This window comes from Brassica napus, chromosome C2, assembly GCF_020379485.1.
Source record: "Brassica napus cultivar Da-Ae chromosome C2, Da-Ae, whole genome shotgun sequence".
NCBI classification, from domain to species: domain Eukaryota; kingdom Viridiplantae; phylum Streptophyta; class Magnoliopsida; order Brassicales; family Brassicaceae; genus Brassica; species Brassica napus.
The window spans coordinates 48,237,854-48,257,806 of NC_063445.1; the positions used below are offsets into that span (position 1 = coordinate 48,237,854).

The 19,953-nt window shown below is 34.5% G+C and overlaps 1 protein-coding gene and 1 long non-coding RNA gene across 10 annotated transcripts; one reads left to right on the forward strand and one right to left on the reverse strand.

Annotated features, from left to right (window-relative positions):
• Positions 1-6,935: 6,935 nt before the first annotated feature.
• Positions 6,936-10,854, reverse strand: LOC106443630. Of its 9 annotated transcripts, none has more exons than XR_002663537.2 (7): positions 9,744-10,854; positions 9,461-9,641; positions 9,072-9,366; positions 8,903-8,995; positions 8,592-8,747; positions 8,350-8,518; positions 6,936-7,437 (listed from the first exon to the last, which is right to left on the reverse strand). It is a non-coding gene; the product is annotated as an uncharacterized LOC106443630 (long non-coding RNA). The 9 variants fall into 9 exon arrangements; XR_007319055.1 differs by having other exon boundaries at positions 9,072-9,370; XR_007319054.1 differs by having other exon boundaries at positions 6,936-7,308; positions 7,407-7,437; positions 9,072-9,641.
• A 239-nt stretch (positions 10,855-11,093) lies between these two features.
• LOC106441896 (cullin-associated NEDD8-dissociated protein 1) lies at positions 11,094-18,694 on the forward strand. Its single transcript, XM_022697012.2, has 29 exons — positions 11,094-11,234; positions 11,560-11,628; positions 11,722-11,891; positions 11,992-12,199; positions 12,483-12,648; positions 12,923-13,052; positions 13,234-13,348; positions 13,550-13,707; positions 13,794-13,917; positions 14,051-14,101; positions 14,169-14,251; positions 14,344-14,428; positions 14,502-14,603; positions 14,693-14,791; positions 14,942-15,052; positions 15,158-15,241; positions 15,439-15,579; positions 15,656-15,748; positions 15,884-16,005; positions 16,104-16,266; positions 16,349-16,588; positions 16,682-16,930; positions 17,018-17,194; positions 17,294-17,440; positions 17,542-17,658; positions 17,752-17,920; positions 18,011-18,088; positions 18,166-18,304; positions 18,400-18,694. Exons 2-29 carry the CDS (start codon positions 11,593-11,595, stop codon positions 18,494-18,496), a joined length of 3,654 nt encoding a protein of 1,217 aa, XP_022552733.1. The 5' UTR covers positions 11,094-11,234; positions 11,560-11,592; the 3' UTR covers positions 18,497-18,694.
• Positions 18,695-19,953: the final 1,259 nt, after the last annotated feature.

The window sequence follows — 19,953 nt, forward strand, 5'->3', positions numbered from 1 at the left end:
GAAGTCGTCTGGTCAACGCAAATGTTATTTTTGCAATTGACTTTGAAATCTGTAACCTGAGACGACTGAAAGTTAAGTCGTCTACTATTGTTTGGTTTCAAAAAAATTTCCAAAGAACAAAGACGACTTACATTTCAGTCGTCATAGGTTAGTTTTGCATTTGACTGGATAATTACAGAAGTTTGACTTCCCCAGACAACTTACATTTCAGTCGTCTGTCGAAAATTAAAATAATAATATTTTTTTAAAAGTAAACGACATACAATTAAGTAGTCATTGGTTAGTTTTGCAATTGAAAAAAAAAACTTCAAGATTTAATTATACACAGACGACTTATAATTATTACTTATAAGTCGTCGAGGATTTTTTTCCGAGATTCTGGGCAAACCTCGTAAATCCTGGACGACTTACATTTCAGTCATCTCGTGGACGACTGAATTATAAGTCGTCTGTATATAATTAAATCTTGAAGTTTTTTTTTTCAATTGCAAAACTAACCTATGACGACTTAACTGTAAGTCGTCTACTTAAAAAAAAATATTATTATTTTAATTTTCACTAGACGACTGAAATGTTAGTCGTCCAGAAAAGTCAAACTTCTGAAATAATCTAGTCAAATGCAAAACTAACCTATGACGACAGAAATGTAAGTCGTGAAGATTTTTTGGAGTTTTTTTTTTTAACCAAACAATAGTAGACGACTTATTTTTCAGTCGTCCGAAATAACAGATTTCAAAGTCAATTGAAAAAATAACCTCTGCGTTGACCAGACGACGTATAGTTTAGTCGTCTGGACAACTTAGATTGAAGTCGTCCGCGTCTTCTCCGCTAGTTTTTAAGTCTTCTACGTTAGTTTTTGAATAACTTGCATTTTTAAGAGTGATAAGTAACTTTAAGATAGGTAAAACTCATATTTACAAAATATGTTCTCTCCCTTAGTTTTACTAAATTTGACTAAGTTTTTCACGCAAACTTATAAAAAATATGATATGCTTTGACTAGTTGCTATTGTTTGTTTCCATCTTTTAAGTATTATTGTTATAGACAATAATGATGACTATTGTTATGAGTTGGAAGAAGGGTTAAATGCTTCTTAAAATGTTGTATGAATATGAAGCTACTAACATTCTTGTTTATTAAGATGAGAAAAGGCCATTGAAGTTTATTATTGCATATGAGAGATCCAAAGATAAGAAAAAGGCTACTGAAGTCTATTATTTCATTGATTTGTAAATGTGTAAACACATTGTTAGCACATTTAATACATCTTGGAAAACATTATTACTGATTTTACAAAAAATTCACAACTAAAAGAGTAGACATGCAATTCACAAAACAGACCACAAACAAAACTATTATATATCATTCCTCTATAAAGACAAGCTTGGATTCCACTTGAGTAGACAAGACCAGACGACTTTTAAGAAGTCCAGACGACTTCTAAGAAGTCCAGACGACTTCCAGGAAGTTCAGACGACTTTGTCAGAAGACTTTTAGGAAGTTCAGACGACTTCCCGACGACTTTACAGGAAGTCCAGACGACATTTAGGAAGTCCAGACGACTTTCAGACGACTTCCAGACGACTTCCAGACGACTTCCAGACGACTAACAAGAAAATCGTCCCAGAAGTCTTCCAGATCTGAAAAACCTGCATATTAAATCCAGATCTGAAAAACCTGCATATTCAAAAACGTTCAAATGGCTTAAAAACAGAAAAAATGAGTGGAAGATTAGATAAATCTACCTTTACAGAACACACAAAAATACATATCTAAAAATAATAGATCTACCTTAAAATTATTGGAAGATGAGTACCATCTAATTAAAAACCTGCAAAAAAGATAGATTAGTAAGAAAGACACGAGACAAAACTGAAAAATTCATATAAAGTTTGGTGTTTTCAAGTCAAAGAGATTAGAGTGGGTTTGGAGAGTTTTAGTTTGGAAAAAAAGTAAGAACTTTATACAACAAGAAGTTACCAAATGAAGAAAAATCAGACATAAGAACTTACCAAAACGCTCAGAAAAATCAGACATAAGAACTTACCAAAACGCTCAGAAAAATCCAGACGACTTCCTGGAAGCCCAGACGACTTCCTGGAAGTCCAGACGACTTCCTGGAAGTTCAGACGACTTTGTCAGAAGACTTCCAAGAAGTCTAGACGACTTCCAGACGACTAACAAGTAAGTCGTATCAGAAGTCTTCCAGATCTGAAAAACCTGCATATCAAATCCAGATCTGAAAAACCTGCATATCCAAAAACGTTCAAATGACTTAAAAATAGAGAAAATGAGTGGAAGATTAGATAAATCTACATTTATAAAACACACAAAAATACATATCTAAAATTAATAGATCTACCTTTAAATTAGTTGAAGATGAGTACCATTTGATTAAAAACCTGCAAAAGAGACAGATTAATAAGAAATACATGAGACAAAACAGAAAAATTCATATAAAGTTTGGTGTTTTCAAGTCAAAGAGATTAGAGAGAGGTTGGAGAGTTTTAGAATGATGAACATTACATTTTTGTTGCAGCCATTTGAGAGGAGGAGAGAGAATGTGTAAATATTTCTTTATATAAGGAGACAAAAAATCCAATTAGGTTAAATATTTTTGACTCAGACGACTTCCTAGACGACTTACATTTCAGTCGTCTGTTGAAGTTTTTAATATTTTTAGTGGGAAATTAAATATTTTTAGCGGGAAACTAAAATAGAAGACTTTCCAGACGACTTACAAGTAAGTCGTCTGGTTTAAATTATTTAAGCGGGAAAATAATTTTTTTAAAAAAATTTAGGCGGGAATATTTGGACGACTTACATGTAAGTCGTCTGTTTTAATTTCTTCATCAGACGACTGAAATGTAAGTCGTCCGAGTAAAATGATCCGGTTACGTTAAAACGTACATTGGTAAAATTAAAGGTTCAGTACGATGTGGACGACTGAAATATACGTCGTCCGGGTAAATTATTTAACAGACGACTGAAATATAAGTCGTCCACACCCTAAAGATAACCGCTAAACTTAATTATCTAATTAAACACTTCATAAAACCAAATCAAACTTGAAAAGTGTTTACTATACACAGAAATAAACACATATGGGTGAAAACTAATTTTTGAAAAAAACATTTTAGTTTTCCAAAATCTAACCCTAACAATACATACAATACTACAACATATGTTTGCCAAACTCCTAAACCAAAGTATTTCATGATTCACTACTTCCACTCATCTATTTTCAAAACAAATCAATTTTATCATATCTTAATTTAAATCACTTAAAACTGTTTATAATTACTTGATTTTTATTTTTCACGCATCAAAATATTTTTTTTTACAAGATTTATAAATTATTTTTAAAATAAACTGGTACCAGACGACTTACACTTCAGTCGTCCAGACGACTTCCAACATCTCAGACGACTCAGACGATTTACTGGGGCTATATTCGTAAAAATGGCTTCTGTTTTTTTGTTTGGTCACAAGGGGTTGGGGTGTAATTTCACTAGGCTTTTAGGTTAGTTTTGCATTTGATTCAAGTTTGGGTATAAGTTTGGGATTAAAATCAAGTTGTGGGTTAGTTTTGGCAAAAACCCCATTAATTTATATATACAAGTGTTCCATATGAAAAATATTGAGCTTTTTGCAAAATTGACCTACAACTTAAAGTCAAACACAAAACTAACCTCATTTTTTTTGAAAATTGGTTTTGACCTATTCACCCCACAAGTTCATATAATTTATGAAAATGACATCAAATTTTTTTTTTTCTTTCGAAAATGACATCTTTACTCTCTCACCCTCATCATCTTCAAGTAATTACAAGATTGCCATTGTCATCAATACCACAACCACCATGAACAACCAATTTGAAGCTCTTAATGCTCCCAAAATCGATTTACCCTTCTTTTTTTTCCATTCTTGTGAACTAAACACAACATATCTCTCACTTTCTCTCCACAATGAGCTAAAAAACCCCAAGATTTTGATTCTAAAATTTTTATGGTTCATAGAGTCATAGAAGCTAACGATTCTGGGTGGGTGACTTTCGTTTGTGATTCTGTGTGCTTGGAGAAGCCTTATGTATGCTAAGGAACTTATCTCACCAATTTAAGGTATGACATCGAGTTTTTTTCCAGATATGTTCGTCAGACGACTTACTTGGGAAGTCGTCTTGCTGTGGACGACTTACCAGGAAGTCGTCTGGCTGTAGACGACTTACCTGGAAGTCGTCTGGTCAACGCAAATGTTATTTTTGCAATTGACTTTGAAATCTGTAACCTGAGACGACTGAAAGTTAAGTCGTCTACAATTGTTTGGTTTCAAAAAAATTTCCAAAGAACCTAGACGACTAACATTTCAGTCGTCATAGGTTAGTTTTGCATTTGACTGGATAATTACAGAAGTTTGACTTCCCCAGACGACTTACATTTCAGTCGTCGAGGATTTTTTTCCGAGATTATGGTCAAACCTCGTAAATCCTGGACGACTTACATTTCAGTCGTCTCGTGGACGACTGAATTATAAGTCGTCTGTATATAATTAAATCTTGAAGTGTGTTTTTTCAATTGCAAAACTAACCTATGACGACTTAACTGTAAGTCATCTACTTTTTAAAAAATATTATTATTTTAATTTTCACTAGATGACTGAAATATAAGTCATCCAGAAAAGTCAAACTTCTGAAATAATCCAGTCAAATGCAAAACTAACCTATGACGACTGAAATGTAAGTCGTCTAGCTTTTTTGGAGTTTTTTTTTAACCAAACAATAGTAGACGACTTATTTTTCAGTGGTCCGAAATAACATATTTCAAAGTCAATTGCAAAAATAACATCTGTGTTGACCAAACAACGTATAGTTTAGTCATCTGGACAACTTAGATTGAAGTCGTCCGCGTCTTCTCCGCTAGTTTTTAAGTCATCTACGTTAGTTTTCGAATAACTTGTATTTTTAAGAGTGATAAATAACTTCAAGATATGTAAAACTCATATTTACAAAATATGTTCTCTCCCTTAGTTTTACTAAATTTGACTAAGTTTTTCAACGCAAACTTATAAAAAATATGATATGCTTTAACTAGTTACTATTGTTTGTTTCCATCTCTTAAGTATTATTGTTATAGACAATAATGATGACTATTGTTATGAGTTGGAAGAAGGGTTAAATGCTTCTTAAAATGTTGTATCAATATGAAGCTACCAACATTCTTGTTTATTAAGATGAGAAAAGGCCATGTGAGTTTATTATTGCATATGAGAGATCCAAAGATAAGAAAAAGATAAGACGACTTCTAAGAAGTCCAGACGACTTCCAGGAAGTTCAGACGACTTCTAAGAAGTCCAGACGACTTCTAAGAAGTCCAGACGACTTCTAAGAAGTCCAGACGACTTCTAGGAAGTTCAGACGACTTTGTCAGAAGACTTTTAGGAAGTTCAGACGACTTCCAGACGACTTTACAGGAAGTCCAGACGACTTTTAGGAAGTCCAGACGACTTCCAGACGACTTCCAGACGACTAACAAGTAAGTCGTCCCAGAAGTCTTCCAGATCTGAAAAACCTGCATATTAAATCCAGATCTGAAAAACCTGCATATTCAAAAACGTTCAAATGGCTTAAAAACAGAAAAAATGAGTGGAAGATTAGATAAATCTACCTTTACAGAACACACAAAAATACATATATAAAAATAATAGATCTACCTTTAAATTAGTGGAAGATGAGTATCATCTAATTAAAAACATGCAAAAAAGATAGATTAGTAAGAAAGACATGAGACAAAACTGAAAAATTCATATAAAGTTTGGTGTTTTCAAGTCAAAGAGATTAGAGCGGGTTTGGAGAGTTTTAGTTTGGGAAAAAAGTAAGAACTTTATACAACAAGAAGTTACCAAATGAAGAAAAATCAGACATAAGAACTTACCAAAACGCTCAGAAAAATCCAGACGATTTCCTGGAAGTCCAGACGACTTTGTCAGAAGACTTCCAAGAATTATTGTGGGTTAGTTTTGGCAAAAACCCCAAAAATATTTAAGTAAATGATTTTAAAATTCAATTAGTTCATTTTTTAGTTTCGTATATTTGTAGTAATTTTTCCATTTGATCTTTTTTCAGTCAAATTATTTAATATTTAAACTAATTGTATTCTATCATTTGCGTCCGAACATAAAACTATCCAATATAACATCGAAGTGCACTTCGAAATTAAATTCCAAAATAATAAAACATAATATGGCATATACACTCATATACTAAGTTATTTTCACATACTAAAATATTTAATATTTTCTAATAATACATTTAAAATAATAAATGTACTTATCCTAAAATACATAAATGTATTTTTTATTATTTTTTTTGTCAGCCGCTCATCTATACATAAATGTTTTTTTTGTTAAAAACTCTACATGTCAACATAATACAAAGTTCTACTTAAATAGGAAAAGATGATTTGTGTAATTGTTTTTGGATGCTACATTATTTAAGATTCATATAAGATAATTCTAGCATTTTGTCTGAATAATGTATTTCTTTGAAAAAAATTCTCAAGTTAAGATGATTTAAGCATATAAACGTTAATTAATTGTTCATAAGAAATTATCATATTTCATTTTAATTTGTCAAATATTACATCGAAACAATAAAATAATATAATATAACACAAAAAAAAATTAAATAATTATAAAAATTGTTTTTTACGTAACATTTAACATATAAAAAAATATAAAAAATTATAGACAAATAAACCGCGCGTAGCGCGGTAAAACCTCTAGTCTTTATTAAACCGTAAAAAATATGCAAAACTCAGCATCACAAATTATGAGCAACACTCATATAAAAAGCTCATTCATATATCTAAAAGCTTACTATTGTTTTTTTTTTTTGAAACTTAGCTTACTATTGTCTCAGAATATATAATATATATATATATATCCAATCATAGTTATTTGATTCGTTATATCTTATATGTTTTGCGTAATAAAAAACTTCTCTACTACAACTCTTTTGAAGTACGACAGTATAAGAAGAAAGAAACTCTGATTTATAAACAAACTGGAAAACCACATTAGAAGTGTAACCGAGCACGACAAGTCTCTCGCCTTTGTGATCATACAAAGGAACATAACGTATACCCTGTCTCAAAGTCGTCCTTCTCTGGCATGAACTTCAACTGTGAGCAACGCCAGCTCTGGTACTGTGAGCGGAAACTCAAACTCCTCATCCCAACAACGCCAGCTCTGGTACTTTTCCACGCATTAGCGACCAAAAGAAAGGTTGAGCACTTGAGCCTCCAAGAGCTACTGCGGTGAAGAAAAACTAATTTAATAGTGAAAATAAAGTAGATGTGCTATGTAATCTAACCAGTTATTGGTAAACTGTGGCGGGCAATGGAACCTACAGTATCACCTTGTCATCCCAGACTCTCCATCCTGTTAAATCAGTTTAAAGAAATTTAGCAAATCATCATAACAAACCTGAATATAAGTTAGCATACTATAACCTTCTCCATGAATGAATACTTTTGTTACTAAACTCATGTATATAGTGGGACTTGGAGCAGTAAATAAGAGAAACTATAATAGAATATAGACTTGCACGAAACATATTCATCAATGTTCCATCTAGGCCTGGGCATTTCAGGTATCGGTTCGGTTCGGTTCGGGTATTTCGGGTTTCGGGTAGTTCGGATAGGGGCTAGAGGATCCATTTAGTACTCGACCTATTTTCGGTTCGGTTCGGTTCGAATAGTTTCGGGTTCGGTTCGGTTCGGATAGTAAATGTAGGAACCGGAAAATATCCATAAAAAGTTCGGTTCTCATTTGGATCCGGTTCGGGTTCGGATAGTTCGGGTAGTTTGGATAATTTGGATAAAATATTGGTTATTTAAGGTAAAATATCAAATAATTAGGGTGATTTAGATAAAAAATTTGGATATTTCGGATTACTTTGGATATTTCGGATAAAAATATCCGGATAGTTTCGGATACTTTCGGGTAGTTTGGATACTTTATAATAATTTAGTTATCCTCAACTATTTTCAAATATTTTTAATAGAATTTTAAATTAAAAATATATATTTAGTGATGTTATATGTATATATAATTAATATTTTTATATATTCGGGTACCCGTTCGGTTCTCGGTTCGGTTCCGGTTCGGTTCGGTTATTTCGGATATAAAAATATAGGAACCGTTCGGGTATTTGAGGGTATTGGTCCGGTTCCGGTTTCGGGTATTTCGGTTCGGTTCCGGTTCGGTTCTTCGGTTCCGGTTCGGTTCTTCGGTTCCGGTTATTTTGCCCAGGCCTAGTTCCATCATATCTAGATTCAGGTGGTCACTCACCCTTCCAACAATCCAAAATTGACTTCTTGGTTTGATTATATTGATCTTCACAGTCTCTTGTTGATAGAAGAGCTTACATAACACATGACTGAGAATCCCTTACACTCCATTCCTCCGGGTTCTTGTGTATATATTGTGCTTTGCTTAGCGGTTTATACATTCAATGATACTGACAGAAAAAAAAAACTCATACTGTAAATTGCAGGGCCAACCGAATATAACTTGTTGAATGAGGAACGTACTTATGATCAAGCTGAAGAGAATCACTTTGAACAAATTGAAGAGACTAATTCACGTAACACGTAGAGGAGAAGATAACTTATAAAGAGCTTATCTTCGCCTTAGCTAAAAGTCTCATGGAGATCTCGTGCTCCAAATTCTTGTTACCATCAAATTCTCTGCAACATAATATAAGTAGGTGAATTGTCAACAGATGTACTTGAAATAAAAAAAAAATTGAAATCGTGATAAGCTAGAGATCTAAAGGAGTAGTATGCAGCCAGCATATATATCAAGTAATTTGAAATGATTGTTCCTTCTGGTAACATCGTACCCACTAAGCTCATGTGTAGCTCCCTCCTTAAGAAGTTACTTGAATGCGTTAAGCCGATGGACCATTACAGAGGCTTGGATGAGATATGCCTGCCTGAGTAGGAGATGTAAACCAAAATTCACGAACCATAGTTGTAATAATCACGAAACAAGATCATCAAAGCTAGTACCTTATCATCCAATAGTTAGCATGTCGACACCCATAAGTGCACCACCTTTTTCACATTCTGAGCTTCCCGAAAACAGAGCTGGATTGTATATTTATGGGCATCACAATGACCAAAACTTTCATGTGCCCTAGTGGTTGTGTACCCTTACCTGGTTTAAAGTTGATAGGTTCGAATCTCTTGGGGCGCGAAATTTGGTTTTTGCTTTAGGCAATATTATAGACTGGGCCGGCACTGATTGTATGTGTTTCATAGTTGTATCATATATGTGTTTTTGATGGCCATTACTTCACCAAAACTATCTTGTATGAAACAGTGACGTATTATGACATTTTAATTATCGAAGATATGTATTGACTCGTACGACTATTGAGGTTATGCTTGAAACTAACCTCGTAATTGGGTGTACGTATTAGCAACATAAGTTCCTCATAATTGCAGAACATGAAGATCTCCGTAGGTAAAGGGTTGTTTGTTTCCATAATCTCGAGGAAAGTGGTTTGGTCCGAGACGGGTACTGCCGTCAGTGACCTCGAATACACGGAGCTCAAAAATCCATCCTTCTCTAAGATGCTTAATCAGCGTGGATTGCGTACAAAATGAGACAATCAAACGTTAGCATTGTAACTATCTCCAGTGATCTTAAGACATAACAGATTCATAGGAAAGAAGTACCTTCTCGTCCACCAAACCCATATCAACGGCCATTACTCACCACCTTTCTTCATATTCCTTGCTTCCCTAAGATGAAGGAGCCGGGTGAGAACAGTCTCCTTACAACGTCTAACCCTCAGCTCAGACGAAGCTGAGGATTAACCATGCTTTCAGACTCTTACAGATAGAATGGTGTGAAAGAAGAAACCGAGGCGATAAGATTTGCAGAGACTACTCGTTTGGGTTCATATATATATAGATTGGGTTTGGTTACGAAGGGAGGGTCCGAAGGGAAGCTGGATGGACGAGAAAGCGATGGCTTGGTTTGATTGAACACCATCATTAAAATCAAAGCATTAATTAGTAAAGAAGGTGTCAATGCGAACTTGAGAGATTACAGAGAGGTGATCGTCGTGTTCGGTCTCTGCATTTTTTTTTTGCTAAATCAAATCGTTGGTGAAGGTTACGAAGAAAAAACGGAAAAAGAAAGGTAAACATATGCTAACTGGGCCTGAAGCAAAGAATAAGAAACCCAATTCAAAATCAACATAAACACAGAAAAGAAGGCTGAATTAAAAACCAAAGCCCAATTCGAAACGAATGAAAGGACGACACTTGTCAGCAAACGAGGGAGAAAAACTCACTTTATTAGTATAGATAGATAGATAGATATGAAACCGTTTAAAATATGGCCATGATTTGAAAGTTATGCAAATAACATGATTCACCTTGAACGTGGTGGTAGTGAATAGAGAAAATCTAAGGATTTAAGTTTTTGAAAATTGAAGATAGTAAAGAATGGATAGACACATTTTTATTTAACTTTTTACCTTTTACAATTATCTAACTGCAAGAATTTTAATTTAATTAGTTTTTAATCTTAGATATAATCCATTTGTAGCAATAAAATTGGTCGATCGAGTTGCACTTTAGTATATAAAGGATTCTGGATTTACATTAATTGAAAAGTAATTTATAAAATCATAATATATACAGAAATCTGGAGAACACAAATATGGTTTCAAAAAAGATTTAAAACAAATAAATTTTATTATAAAAACAGAAAATATAAAAATACATATTTTGTTGAAAAAATAAAAAAATTGTAACTGTTATTATCAAATGTCTATATCAAAATCTAATTTATACATATATTTTAATTTTGATATTTCCAAAATTAATTTTTAAAAGAAAATTTTAATAAAAATAAACCAAAATAGAAATATCAATAATGATATTTGTCAAAAGAACATATATTTCTGTATTTAATTTCGTAAGGATTAACAGGAGAAACCGTAAAAGGTAATGTTAGATAGCAGCAGGCCCAATTTAACTCCACACGGCCCATTTGTAAACTTGTAGTTTCCTTATTAAGAAGAGGAGAGGCGTATATGAATCAGAGCTTGACGAGTCCGGGGCAAAACTTACAGTGTCTCTTGGCAACCTCACCACGTTATATCGGACCCTCTCGCCGCTCTGCTTCCTTCTCCGTCGTCGATTTCGTCTTCTGAGGTTAGATTTGCCTCCTTGTTTACGATTTAGTTCGACATCGAGAAGTCTGACGATGTCTACCACTAACTCTTTTTACTTTTTAGTATCCCCAGTCGTAGTCGTACTCTTAGGGTTTTGGTGTGAAGCTACTTCGATTGATCGAAACGAACCTCTTGTTTGTGATCTTCAATTGATCATCGGTTTTCTTAGGGAAATCGATTAGGTTTTGTTATCGGGAGAGAATCAAATCAGTCCTTCGGGGCTTGGCTTCTCCTTTGTGACGCATTGAACTATATTGAGAGCTTGTTTGAGTTGCATTGCACTGATGGATCCTTGTTTGATGCAGTTGGAAGGGGTGAATTGATAAGGTCAAGCAAAGATGGCGAACTTACAAGTTTCTGGAATTATTGAAAAGGTCTTTCATTATCTATATCGAACTAAGATCGATTTTTGTTATTGATTATACAAAATTTTCTTATATCTGTGTGTTTTCTATGTTAATGTTTAGATGACTGGCAAAGATAAAGATTTTAGATACATGGCAACGTCTGATTTGCTCAATGAGTTGAATAAGGAATCCTTTAAACTCGATACGGACTTGGAGATGAGATTGTCGAGCATCATACTTAAACAGCTTGATGATGTTGCTGGTGATGTTTCTGGATTGGCTGTTAAATGGTTTGCTTCCTTCTCTCAGCACCTTTGGTTTTCATTGTCTTGAGATTTTTGTAAATTAGCCGACTGTATTCGAACTTTGATTTATGATTTTTTCGTCCAGTCTTGCTCCATTGGTGAAGAAGGTTGGAGAAGAGCGTATTGTGGAGATTACCAACAAATTGTGTGAGAAACTGCTGCATGGGAAAGACCAACACCGTGATACCGCAAGCATAGCTCTCAGGACGGTTGTCGCTCAAGTTGCTCCTTCGCTTGCTCCATCCATTCTTGTTACTCTAACTCCACAAATGATTGGAGGGATAAGTGGCGAGGTTAGTTGCTAAGAGGCATATTTCTTTTTTCCATTGAATATGCCACTCATGAGGATCTGATACAATTTCAGATTACACATTACAATTCAAATAAAAATTCAGGCTACACATTAGATGGACTGATGCTTATTATTGAATTGATTTTATAGTTTTGTTGGCGCTGTTACAGCTCTTTCTGAACAACTCTTAGTAAAGTAGAGAACAGTAGACGCTTGTAATTATGTGTCTACCCTAATCTAATTGTTTTGCAAATAACTAATTGTTTGCTGTCTTGCTGCTGAAGGGAATGAGCTCAGGGATTAAGTGTGAATGTCTTGAGATCATGTGTGATGTTGTTCAAAAGTACGGAAGTTTGATGGCAGATGATCACGATAAGCTACTGAACGCATTGCTGTTGCAATTGGGCTGTAACCAAGCCACAGTCAGGAAGAAGACTGTTACATGCATTGGTAAGTTAACAAAATTGAGACAGTAAGATTGTTGCCTACTTACTTCAGTAGTTGGTTAATGTGAAACCAGTTTCTAATCTCATGGGGATTGAGTGTCAGCCCGGTAATAAATTTATGAATATGGATCTCAGCTGTTGGTGTTAGTTCATGTGATACCAAAGCGGGTTTAAATGATATATTCAACTCCATATGTTCCCCCCAGACCCCAGTCTTATATAGTAAGTCTTAATTCGATGTTGGATATCTCATTTAAGTTCCATTTTTTGGGTTTCAGCATCTCTTGCTTCGAGTCTGTCTGATGATTTGCTCGCAAAAGCGACAGTTCAAGTTGTGAAAAACCTAAGTAACAAGAATGCGAAATCGGAGATTACACGCACCAATATTCAAATGATTGGAGCTTTAAGGTACTTCCTTTTTATCCTTCTTTGTTGTGGTACTTGTCTTTATCCATGTATATATTTCTGTTAGTTGTGGTTGTCCTGACTATTCATTGAATGGGATGCATGTTTTACCTTGTGTATTATGAATTTATGATTAGAGTTGCCATGGGTGTGATGATATTTATCACGTTTATTTTTGTTTCAGCCGCTCTGTCGGATACCGATTTGGGACTCATCTTGGTAATACTGTTCCAGTATTGATCAAATACTGCACCAGCGCTTCGGAGAATGATGAGGAGCTCCGCGAGTATAGCTTACAGGTCTCACACAAGATTCCCTAGTTTCTACTTTCTCACTAGGCGTGCATCTTTTTATTTTCTTATCCAATTTCTTGATCGGCCAATTACGTAGGCGTGCTCGTAGTCTCTTTTCTGTTACTCTGTCGTCTGAAATTTGGATTTTAATCTTCATTAAGCTTCAATGATAGTTGTATGAAAAATTTTTGTGATATTTTACTGCAGGCACTTGAAAGTTTCTTGCTACGGTGTCCAAGGGACATCTCACCATATTGTGATGAAATTTTGAACCTCACTTTAGAATACATAAGTTATGACCCAAATTTTACGGACAATATGGAGGAAGATACTGATGATGAGACTCTTGAAGATGAAGAAGATGAGTAAGTTATGATATAAGCATTGGATCCGTAACCTAGCTTCTTGCTGTGGACATTTGTCTTAGTGATTCATGTCTTTCTCCTCACAGTGAGAGTGCGAATGAGTACACGGATGATGAGGATGCCAGCTGGAAAGTTAGGAGAGCTGCGGCGAAATGCTTGGCAGGATTAATAGTTTCTCGTTCTGAGATGATCTCTAAAGTATATCAAGAGGTATATATCTTATTTTAACACCTATCAAGAGGATTGTATAATTAATTACTTCTCTTGATATGTTTAATTAAAATGAGAAATCGATATTTACTGTAGTCTCTTGAGGAAATTAATAATAACTCTTCGTGTGCAGGCCTGCCCAAAACTGATTGATAGATTTAAGGAAAGAGAGGAAAATGTGAAGGTATGTAAAATAAATGCTTGATCCTGCATTGTTAAATGATCACTGACCCGCGGTACTGTTGTTACAGATGGATGTTTTCAACACATTCATTGATCTGTTACGGCAAACAGGAAATGTCACAAAAGGTCAAACTGACACCGATGAATCAAGGCAAATTCTGCATCCTTTCACTCCATCAGTATGCATGGTGTCACATTAATGATGAATTTTGCTAACAAAATATATAAATTTGATCGATGCAGTGCGAAATGGCTACTGAAGCAAGAAGTCTCAAAGATTGTGAAATCCATAAATAGGCAGCTGCGTGAAAAGTCTGTTAAGACGAAGGTACGAAAGTGTGAATTTTTCTTTTCGGCTTGGTTCCTTTTCGATATTTTAAAAACTCCTTACCTATTTGTAGGTTGGTGCATTCTCTGTTTTGAGAGAACTTGTGGTCGTCCTGCCTGACTGCCTTGCTGATCATATTGGTTCACTAGTTCCTGGAATTGAAAGAGCGCTTAATGTAAGTGGGGATATTCAGTACACATATTTACATACTCTCGGTGTCGTTCTTTGTTCATTTGCTCATGTTTCCTCCTTTTTCCCCTCCAGGATAAATCTTCTACTTCAAACTTGAAAATCGAAGCTCTCGTCTTCACAAAATTAGTATTGGCATCGCATGCACCTCCTGTTTTTCATCCTTACATTAAGGTTGGAAACTTTTTGTGGTCTTCTGTCCATCGAAAATTTTCAATGACTACTGTTGAGTCATAGACGTCAGAACTTAGTTTTCAAAACTAAATGACGTTAACAGCTGATGAAGGTTGATTTTACTGACTCTTTAACTTTATGTCAACCTAGGCTCTTTCTAGTCCTGTTTTAGCTGCTGTTGGCGAACGCTATTACAAGGTGACCGCCGAGGCATTAAGGGTCTGTGGGGAACTTGTCAGAGTAGTACGCCCAAGTACTCAGGTAAATCAGTGTCAGCGTTTTTTAATTATTATTCGACCCATACTTTTACCCGTTGACAACCCACAGATTTTTGCTTCCACTGATATCTTCTCTTATGTGGTTTAGGGTATGGGCTTTGATTTTAAATCATTTGTTCATCCGATCTACAATGCGATAATGTCTCGCTTGACAAATCAAGATCAGGACCAGGTTTGGAATGAATCCCCCTTTTTTATTTTTTTCATCGTTTTTTGAATATCCTGGCTTTGGGGCATTAGATCTGAATTTTATTTGTGAACTCTTTCAATTTGTTTTTATGATTAATTACTGAAATTGGAAAAGATAAGCAAATTGCTGTGTGTTTTATGGTACTATTTATGTTTCTTAATCTCTCTTCGCTGTAACAGGAGGTCAAGGAGTGTGCTATTACCTGCATGGGTCTTGTGATTTCAACATTTGGCGATCAACTTGGGGCAGAGTTGCCTTCATGCCTTCCTGTGCTTGTTGACCGAATGGGAAACGAAATCACTCGCCTCACAGCAGTAAAGGTTGCTCTCATGCTTCGGTTAACGCTTTTATTTTAAATGTTTTAGCTCATTTTCGTGATTGTGTTGGTGCATGCAGGCATTTGCTGTCATTGCCACATCTCCGCTGCACATTGATCTATCATGTGTCTTGGACCATTTGATTGCTGAATTAACTGGGTTCTTAAGGAAGGTATATCAGTATATGGCTTCTTACTAATAGGCATCAAATATGCTTTTTCTGTTTACTGACTCATAATCTGTGAAAAAATCCCTGAATACAATAATTTGTACTTAGGCAATTTGTATTTATGCTTCTGTGTAACAGGCTAATCGGGTTCTACGGCAAGCAACACTGATTACCATGAATACCTTGGTAACAGCCTACGGTGATAAAATCGACTCAGATGCTTATGAAGTTATTGTTGTGGAGCTTTCATCTCTGATATGGTATGTTTGTCCAGAGCTTCCGCAAATGTTTTTTTTTCTCTCTAAACCTTTTATGTTGGTGGTTTCATTAGATGAATGACTCTCATCTGTGTTTTCAGCGTTTCGGACCTCCATATGACGGCTCTTGCACTTGAACTCTGCTGCACTCTGATGACTGGAAAGAGTTGTAGTGAAAATATCAGTTTGGCGGTTCGCAACAAAGTTCTTCCACAGGCATTAACTTTGGTTAAAAGTCCATTGCTCCAGGGTCAAGCACTTTTGGTAATTTTATGTTTTGTTTGAATTGTTACTTTACCTGGATTAAAGATACAGCTGAGCTGATCTTGTGGATGCTTTGTCACAGGCGCTGCAAGGATTCTTTGAAGCTCTGGTGTATCATGCAAATACGAGTTTCTACACCTTACTCGACTCATTACTTTCTTGTGCTAAGCCTTCCCCTCAGTCGGGAGGCGTCCCAAAGCAAGCATTATATTCAATTGCACAGTGTGTTGCAGTTCTTTGTCTCGCGGCAGGTGATAAGAATTGCTCGTCTACAGTTAAAATGCTTATAGAAATCCTTAAAGATGACAGCGGCACAAATTCAGTAAGCTTTCGGATTAGACAAATTGCGTATTTTCCTTTGTAGATCTATATCTATTGGAAGGCTTATTTTGTGGTGATGGTTTTTCTCGTGCAGGCAAAACAGCATCTTGCCTTATTGTCTCTTGGTGAGATTGGGAGAAGGAAAGATCTGAGCGCACATGCTGGCATTGAGACGATCGTCATTGAGTCTTTCCAATCTCCTTTTGAAGAAATAAAGTCTGCGGCTTCATATGCTCTTGGAAACATTGCTGTTGGCAATCTGTCGAATTATTTGCCTTTTATCTTGAACCAGATTGATAATCAACAGAAGAAACAATATATTCTCCTTCATTCGCTCAAGGAGGTTTGTTTTCCTGAACAAGTGTCCGTATTATACTCTATCAAATTAGATGTATTGTTAGATTTCATACCTTGTTCCTTGGTTTTTCAGGTGATCGTGAGGCAGTCTGTTGATAAAGCTGATTTCCAGAATTCCAGTGTTGAGAAAATACTTGCTTTACTGTTTAACCACTGTGAAAGCGAGGAAGAGGGTGTAAGGAATGTTGTTGCTGAATGCTTGGGAAAAATGGCGTTGATAGAACCTGAGAAACTAGTTCCTGCACTTAAGGTAGCTGCAGAACAATCTTACTATCTTCATTTACTCGTTTTCTGTCATTAGTTTGAATGATGAGTAATAATATTGTTATTGCATTCTGAAATTTTACAGGTGAGGACGACTAGTCCAGCCGCTTTTACTCGTGCGACTGTTGTTACCGCTGTGAAATATTCTGTCGTGGAACGGCCTGAGAAGTTGGATGAAATCATCTTCCCCGAGATTTCTTCATTCCTCATGTTAATTAAAGATGGTGACAGGGTAGGTCAAATGAAATTTAACCTTATTCAATGATCTCAAGAATCATTGATCTTGTTCCGACTGATCATAACTTTCTTTTCCTGGTTCCTTGATCTTTGCAGCATGTTAGGCGTGCAGCTGTGTCAGCTCTGAGTACCTTTGCTCACTACAAACCAAACCTCATTAAAGGACTCCTCTCTGAGTTGTTACCGCTTCTTTATGATCAAACTGTTATCAAGGTAATTTCTGTAAAAAGGCTCTTAGTGTTACAACAATCCTGTCATAATATTTTGGAATGCATTTGGCTGAGGCCTTTCTGATTTGTTTTGCAGAAAGAGTTAATAAGGACGGTTGATCTAGGGCCATTCAAGCACGTTGTTGATGACGGGCTTGAACTGAGGAAAGCAGCTTTTGAGTGTGTATTTACTCTGCTCGATAGCTGTCTTGATCAACTGAATCCGTCTTCTTTCATTATCCCTTTCCTCAAATCCGGACTAGAAGGTGAGTGTGTCAATCTCTCTATCTTGTATGTTAAATTAACATAGATAGTGTAACGCTTTAGCATTATAACAAAAATCTCTGTTTATGCAGATCATTATGATCTGAAGATGATTTGTCATCTTATACTCTCACTACTAGCGGATAAATGCCCCTCGGCCGTGCTAGCTGGTATGTTAAAATAGCTTTCCAAAATCATTGTTTCAAAATCGGGTAAAAAATTGCTTATCATGATGGTTTTGTTCCAGTACTGGATTCGCTTGTGGAACCACTTCAAAAAACAATAAACTTCAAGCCAAAGCAAGATGCCGTGAAGCAAGAGCATGACCGTAATGAAGACATGATCAGAAGTGCTCTTCGTGCTATCTCATCGTTGGATCGGATCAGGTTCTCTTTCCATTTCTTAAAGATTATGATTTTTTCGCTCTTTTGCGTTTAAATCCAAACTAATCTGATCTTTTTTTCTTTATTTAAATGAACAGTGGAGTGGACTACAGCCACAAGTTCAAGAGCTTAATGGCTGAGATGAAGAGGTCTGAATCATTGTGGGGAAAGTATCAGACAATCCGCAATGAGTAAAAAGAGTGTATGTTCTTTTATTATATGAGGAACCATAAAAGCTATCGATGATGTTATAGCCTTTTTTTTTTACAATCCGCAACAAGTCTGTTTTTTTTTCTGCTTTTCAAATTTTCTTTTTGTGACAATACGAGGGATTTTATAGCCTTGTTTTATTTGGCTTTTCAATGGTTGGTAGTGGTATTGTGCTTTCATACTTTTGCTTGAGTTTTAAAAATGAGTAGAAACGTTAACTTGGTGGCCTCGAGTCAAAGACTGAGAAGCTTGGACTCTATGAAATTATTGGAAACAAAGCACATGTTACATCATAGATAGGGATGATAAACTAAAGGGGTTTATTTGCATAATAGCCATATATAGAATATAAGTTAGGTAAATGTTGTTGATTTTGAGATAACGTAATGTCAAATATTTATGTCACATCTGAATTAGGTTTACCTCTTCTATGTAAAAGTTGCCGGTTAATGAAAGAAAAGAGATGACGTCGTTGGCTTATTGGATATGGATATGAGTGTTTTCGTACTATCTACCATCACATCAAGCAAAGAAGACCCACATCACATTTATTGACCATATATATATATATATGTATTGAATATGCTATCACGTATTTGTCGAAATAGTATAGAACTAGGTTAAGATACGCATCTTGCGCAAGATCAACATTATATATATAAATTATTTTAAATATTAAATATTTTTACATATTATGAAATAATTAATATGTATTAAATAATTAAAGTTCAATAACTATTAAATATATAATTAAATTGTTGCGAACATATAAATCAATTTTATTAATCTAAAAATATATTTTTTTATATTTGATAGAATATATAATTAAATTTAAATGATACTAACATAGATAATATATTTTAGTATATTTTTAATATTAATGTCTATTAAATGATAATTTCTACTCATATAGTTTTTTTGATCATTTATATCTTTTATAGAAAAAAATTTAAATTACTGATAACAAAATTTTCACTGTGGGATTAATAGTTTTAGTAATTTATAATTTAAAAAAAGAAAATTGTCAATGATCGTTCAAAATTTTTATCAAAAAAATTGTTCAAAGTAAATTTTGAAACTAAAATATTGTATTTTATATGGTTTATAGTTTAATTTAAAACGATATATATATTAATCTTAATAATTAACTAAATTAGACTTTTTACTTATATAATTTTTGTAATCATTTGTATTTTGTCTTAACAAAATTTTTAAACCATGGATCATAAAATTTGAATGTGAGACTTTTAACAGTTTTAGTAATTTATAGCCGTTTGTAAAAATTCAAAATATAACATATACATAAAAATCTAAATTTTTATTATATCGTTATTGTGGTTGTTTAATTTATTTAATAGTTTAAAATTAAACAAATATGATATAAGATACACTATTTTTTTATCAAATCTTTATTATTCAAAATCATTAATTGCCATATATAT

What these genes read in the sequence shown, in the direction of transcription:
- LOC106441896 (XM_022697012.2), top strand. Translation starts at nt 11,593, where the DNA reads ATGGCGAACTTACAAGTTTCTGGAATTATTGAAAAG. An exon ending in TAACTGGGTTCTTAAGGAAG is followed by an intron (nt 15,749 to 15,883) that starts GTATATCAGTAT and finishes TCTGTGTAACAG; the next exon opens with GCTAATCGGGTTCTACGGCA. An exon ending in TCATCGTTGGATCGGATCAG is followed by an intron (nt 18,305 to 18,399) that starts GTTCTCTTTCCA and finishes TTAAATGAACAG; the next exon opens with TGGAGTGGACTACAGCCACA.